The sequence below is a fragment of the Triticum urartu genome, chromosome 3A (genome assembly GCF_056163025.1).
Source record: "Triticum urartu cultivar PI428250 chromosome 3A, HENAU_Tu73, whole genome shotgun sequence".
In the NCBI taxonomy this organism is placed as follows: Eukaryota; Viridiplantae; Streptophyta; class Magnoliopsida; order Poales; family Poaceae; genus Triticum; species Triticum urartu.
The window spans coordinates 608,802,058-608,808,114 of record NC_141875.1 but is presented as its reverse complement, the minus strand read 5'-3'; the positions used below and the strand labels follow the sequence as shown (position 1 = coordinate 608,808,114).

The 6,057-nt window shown below is 46.8% G+C and overlaps 1 protein-coding gene across 1 annotated transcript; it reads left to right on the top strand.

Moving 5' to 3' along the window:
* The first annotated feature begins 2,318 nt into the window (after positions 1 to 2,318).
* Positions 2,319 to 3,809, top strand: LOC125548861 (peroxidase 2). Its single transcript, XM_048712389.2, has 2 exons — positions 2,319 to 2,646; positions 2,735 to 3,809. The coding sequence occupies exons 1-2, from the start codon at positions 2,419 to 2,421 to the stop codon at positions 3,503 to 3,505; spliced, it is 999 nt and encodes a 332-aa protein (XP_048568346.1). The 5' UTR covers positions 2,319 to 2,418; the 3' UTR covers positions 3,506 to 3,809.
* Positions 3,810 to 6,057: the final 2,248 nt, after the last annotated feature.

The window sequence follows — 6,057 nt, the reverse complement described above, 5'->3', positions numbered from 1 at the left end:
GAATGTGTTTTTGTTTTTCATTCTAGTTGTAGGTCCATCATTGGCACGCAAGTGAGCATGTAGTTTATTTCATCCTAGTTGCAAGTCGACCCTTAACTCGCAACTGGACTCGTAGTTCCATAATTTTCCCGGTTGCAAGTCCACCCTTGACTCGCAACTGGACTCATAGTTGTCCGAGTTGCAAGCGCACCCTCGACTTACAACCGGAGCATGTGTTTTTATTTTTCATCCTAGTTGTAGGGTCCATCATTGACACGCAACTAGGCGTGTAAGTTGTCTCATCCTAGTTGCAAGTCGACACTTCACTTGCTACTGGGCTCGTAGTTTCGTAGTTGTCCCAGGTACAAGTCCACCTTTGACTCGCAACTGGACTCATAATTGTCCGAGTTGTAAGCCCACCCTCGACTCGCAACCGAAGAATGTGTTTTTTTCATCCCAGTTGCAGGTCCATCATTGACATGCAACTGGGCATGTAGTTTGTCTCATCCTAGTTGCAAGTCGATCAATGACTCGCAACTGGGCTCGTAGTTTCGTAGTTGTCCGAGTTGCAAGCCTACCCTCGACTCGCAAACGGAGAATGAATTTTTGTTTTTCATCCCAATTGCAGGTCCATCATTGACACGCAACTAGGCGTGTAGTTTGTCTCATCCTAGTTGCAAGTCGATCAATGACTCGCAACTGGGCTCGTAGTTGTCAGACTTGCAAGCCCACCCTCGACCTGCAACTGGAGCAGGTGCATTTGTTTTTCATCCCAATTGCATGTTCACCCTTGACTCGCAACTGGGCGCATAGCTTGTTTCGTCCCAGTTGCAAGTCGACCCTTGACTCGCAACTGGCTCGTAGTTTCATAGTTGTCCTAGGTGCAAGTCCCCCTCAACTCACAACTTGTCCAAGTTGCAAGACCATCCTCTACCCACAACTAAAGCATGTGTTTTGTTTTTAATCCTAGTTGCAAGTCTACCTTTTATCGCAACTAGCTCATAGCTTGAATACGTGAACATTTTTAAAACCACAAACATTTCTTGAATATGTGAACATTTTCCGGGTTTTCTAACGGGTTTGTTATTTTCCCCTTACATTTATTTATTTATTTCATAAATTTTCAATGTGCATTTTGAAATTTTTAGTGTGTGATGGTAAAAGGTTTACCCCAGATATATTAAACAAAGTTCACCGTACAAAGGAAAGAAAGTCAATGTATATTAAAAAAAGTTAAATCATATATTAAATTATTGTTCAGTGTGTATTCGAAGAAATAATGTTCACTGTATATGATAAAATGTTTAGTCTATATTTGAAAAAATATTCAACACATATTAGAAAAAATATAATACAAAAAATATAAAAAAGAAAAAAACTGGAAGGAAGCCAGAAGAAACACTAAACCTGAAAGAGAAAAAGAAAGAAATTATAAAAAAAATACAGAGTGCAGTACTGCCTTTTCTTTTGAGCAAAAAGTGTACTATTGCGTGAAATACAAAGAAAACAAAAGAAAAGGAGGTAGCGATCAAGGAGAAGCACTAGGCCTGGCCCATGCGAGCACGCTCTGGGTGGCCCTGGTTTACTCATGCTGGCTGATTCTCAAAAAAAAAAAATGACGCTGGGATTGACAGACAAAACAACAACAAACAAAGAAAAGGCAACAAACAAGTGCTAAAAAATCAACTTAGATGTGACATAGTTATCTTATATCTAAATGAGTCCTAGACACACCCAATTAGTATTAGTTGACTCCCGCTTGCCGGCCCCTAAACAAACTGGCCTCACCAGAAATTTCTCGCACTGCATGCATGTATATTTAATTTATTCGAGTTCTAGCTAGAAGCCTCAACAGATTTGAAGGAGACGAAGCACAAAAGAAACGTTCTTAATTAACCTCACCTCTCAACAACCGGAAAAACAAGCGTCCCCATCTGCCACTGGCGGATCATATCGTATGCAGAACCGGAAGGAAAGAGACACGGAGCTGGTCACACCAATCAGCTGCTCGATCTAGCTATTGCTCTCCAGCTTATGTTCATGACCGGTTCACATATCAGTCGAGTCAACTGTATGTAACCATCAGGCTAATGTTTGTTACCACTATTTCTGTATCATATCACTACCAACGCCCTTTGATTAATTTTCGGAGCCACTGGGAAGAAAAAGAGCACATTGGGCGAATTCAATGACGCTTAAGATTGGTGGCAACCACCGGTGTATAGTAACGTTCCAACGAAGCCAAAATACATTGTTAATTTTAAGCACGCGGCAACATATGCATTCTTGGCCAAGGCTAGGTCTTCGAATTTCGAATGCCTACCTATATAAGTAGCTTCATGCTGGAACTATGGCAACACGCATTCTCCACCGATTGACCACTTACACTTCTCTCTTCCCATCCAATCTTAGTCGAGCAAGCAAGCTAGCTTCGAAAATATGGCGGCTGTTGCTGCAAAGCTGCACGTTCTGATGGCTTGTGCATTGCTGCTCCTCGCTGTGGGGTGCCAGGCCAGCCCTTTCTGGCCACTGCAGATCGGGTTCTACCACGACAAGTGCCCCCAAGCGGAGGCCGTTGTCAAGGGCGTCATGGAGAAGGCCATCTCCCAGAACCCCGGCAATGGCGCCGCCATGATCCGCATGCTCTTCCACGACTGCTTCGTCGAGGTACTGCAAGAAACGAATTTGCAAACATATATATATCTGCAGCCGATTAGTCAGGCTTGGTTAATTTTGTTGAGTTGTTGATGAATAGGGATGTGATGCTTCCGTCCTACTCGACCCAACCCCGTTCAGCCCGACGCCGGAGAAGCTCAGCCCGCCGAACGACCCTTCCCTGCGGGGCTTCGAGCTGATTGACGCGATCAAGGACGCCGTCGAGGCGGCCTGTCCGGGCGTCGTCTCCTGCGCCGACATCGTCGCCTTCGCGGCCCGTGACGCCTCCTGCATCCTCAGCAGGGGCAAGGTGAACTTCGAAATGCCGTCCGGCCGCCGCGACGGCACCTTCTCCAACGCCTCCGAGCCGCTCAAGTTCCTGGTCCCACCGGCGTCCAACCTCGGCGAACTCATCGAGAGCTTCGTCGTCAAGGGCCTCAACGCGGAGGACCTGGTCATCCTCTCCGGTGCGCACACCATCGGCCGCTCCCACTGCTCCTCCTTCGTCCCCGACCGCCTCAACGCCCCCTCCGACATCAACGGCGGCCTCGCCGCGTTCCTGAGGAGGCAGTGCCCGGCCGACGCGACCTCGGGCGGCAACGACCCGACGGTGATGCAGGACGTGGTGACGCCCAACAAGCTGGACAGGCAGTACTACAAGAACGTGCTGTCGCACACCGTGCTCTTCACCTCCGACGCGGCGCTCATGACGTCGGCGGAGACGGCGAGAATGGTGGTGGACAACGCCAACATCCCCGGGTGGTGGGAGGACAGGTTCGAGAAGGCCATGGTGAAGATGGCCGGCATCGAGGTCAAGACCGGCTACCAGGGCCAGATCAGGAAGAACTGCCGCGCAATCAACTACTACTAAGTGGAGTGGTACAGCTGCGCACGTACGTACGTGTGCATGCATGGTGAAAGATCACTCAATCTCGATTCATTCTTTGCTCTAACCTGCAAGCGAGTTCATGTTATTGTAAAATTTGGCAATTCTTTCACTGCGCTCTTTTTCTTAATTGTCGTTTTTTCCTTTGGTTATTTCTTTGTCCAATTCTCTCCGAGCTACGTAATTCTTTGTGTATATGGGGTAGTACATGTGTGACTGCAAAGCAATGTTGTTATAATGTTCTGTATTTGGAATAATAAAGTGATGCATGCAACAAATTTTTTTTGAAGATGTACACTCATAGGCATGCATTACTTGTATTTTCATAATAACAACGATACAAAGATGAGACGCATACAAGCAATAGAAAAACAAGAAGAATACAAGCGGTTGTACTACTGCATACTACCCTCGCAGCAACTACCAAGCTTTCCAATTTTTCGATGAGCGGCACCCACACCTGCACCCAACAATGTCACAGCTCTTTCCCGCTTGCAGCCCCATCTCCGACGAGGTACTGGATCAGCCTCGTCGTGGCCGACACTCATTGTTGTCGTTCCTCATGTCGTCCCCGCCTTTAGATCAAACCCGCCTTTAGCTTTGATCTGAAATCGACCGACGCCAGAAAAGAAAATTACGGACCTGAGTTAGCAAAACCATAAATTACCTCAGTTGGTGCGTACGCACATAGTATTCTTTCCCCTCTCGCAAGGCGGCTAAGGAAAGCCTTCTTCTCTTCGATCTTCGCCGGCGAGCCCGTGGATTCGCGTCCCCTCCGCCTGCCGCTCTGACGGTCGGTGGCGGGGGAGGGTATTCCTGGTGCCTCGACTTATATAGGCCGGCTCCAGTATGGGAGCGGCGACAGCGGCGCGTCTGCGGTCGTTTTAGCGGCGGCAATGGTCGTTCGGTTGTTCATGGACGTCGATGTAATTTTTATTATGTTTGGAGTGTTTTGTACTACTGGTAAGTCTTCATAATAGATCTGATATTTTTGCAAAAAAAAAATCGAGAATGTTATTACCATCAACGACAACTGGAAAAGGAGCCGGTTCCGTTATGATTTTCCATGTAGGAGTACTAACAACACTAGTGCACTAGGAACGAACAAAGGGACTATGCATGTGTCCAATCTGAAATCTGAATTTATCAGTAGGCCCCATGCGTCGCTGTGAGCGAGTGCACTGTGCATGCGTCTGCTAATGATCAGTCGTGCTGTGTGCGCCAGCGAGTTGAGACAAAGTTAGCATGACAAAAAAAATTGACGATATCTTAACCCCTGCCATGAATCAATTCATGGTACTGCCTCCGTCAATATAAAATGTCATTATAACTAAGTACTCGTATAAGCGTAACGATCAAGCAATTTTTTAACGAACGAGTTCATTGCCAGAAGGCAGAGCAAGTGAAATGTCGCTGCTGTGTTGGATATGCCTAGAAGATTGCTTCCACACGCTGGCCTACATACGCCTACACACAGCTAGCAAGATCATTGAAAATTTAACAAATCCCGTCCCCCAGTTTTATATTTTCTCTACACGCTTTGCGTAGAAAAGCAACCTACCCGCATAGAAAAAGGCATCAAATTCTTCTCACGGTCTCTTTTTCTCCCCAAAGAGAATAAAAGAGGCTAAAAATAGCAAGCGGAATGCGTGTGACTTTGTGAAGATATTTTCTTTATACAAAAGTGCAAACTACCTCCAAATGGCAGAATGCCATGTATTTAAAAACAAAACTTAATGCTCGAATGACATGTTCTTGGGAACGAGTAAACCTTACATAGTCGCATTGTAACCTTGAACTGTTCACGGTTTATACATGGTCAAACTGGTTCTAACACTTGATCCTTTCACTGATATTAAGCATGGCAAAATTCAACAAAATTTCAAGAGGTTTCATGTAGTTTTAGATATTGTGATGGTACCCAGAATATTTGCATCGTCTTTGTTTAATTTACCACATCGGATCTTCCACACTCGGCAAACATGACTCGACTGACCACTAGTCGGCAAAGGCAAGTATGTCGAGTCGAATCTTTGCCGAGTGCAAAAAATGAAAACTCGGCAAACTAAGGGTCAGGCTGTATTCGGGATGAAGGAATTTCACAGAAAATGTGGAGGTTTTCTTTCTGTGGTTTTTTTTTTCCTTTAGAGGCGGTACAAAGGTTGCAACAAAACCATAGGAATTGAAGCTCTAACGTGCATATTCCAAAGGAATCTGAACATCCACTCCGTCCAGCAAGCCGGAGGCCGTCGCCATGGCCGGGTCCCACAAGCTCGCCATCGGCAGCTTCTCCGAGCTTAAGGCGGCACTCCGGAGCGTCGAGTGCGCCCACTCCACACACTTCTCCGTAGGAGAGAGCAGATGGTTCTTCAAGTTATGCCTTAATCCCCATGTGCGCCGTATGTTCACGTTCCTGTGCCTCGTCCACACTGGCGCCGATGAGGCGCTGACGACGGCGGAGTTCAGCTTTGAGGTTGAGGGGGTGGTGAACTTCGAGACGCAGAAGATGACGCGCACGTTTGACTGTGCCAACCCTC

What these genes read in the sequence shown, in the direction of transcription:
- LOC125548861 (XM_048712389.2), top strand. Translation starts at nt 2,419, where the DNA reads ATGGCGGCTGTTGCTGCAAAGCTGCACGTTCTGATGGCTTGTGCATTG. An exon ending in TCCACGACTGCTTCGTCGAG is followed by an intron (nt 2,647 to 2,734) that starts GTACTGCAAGAA and finishes GTTGATGAATAG; the next exon opens with GGATGTGATGCTTCCGTCCT.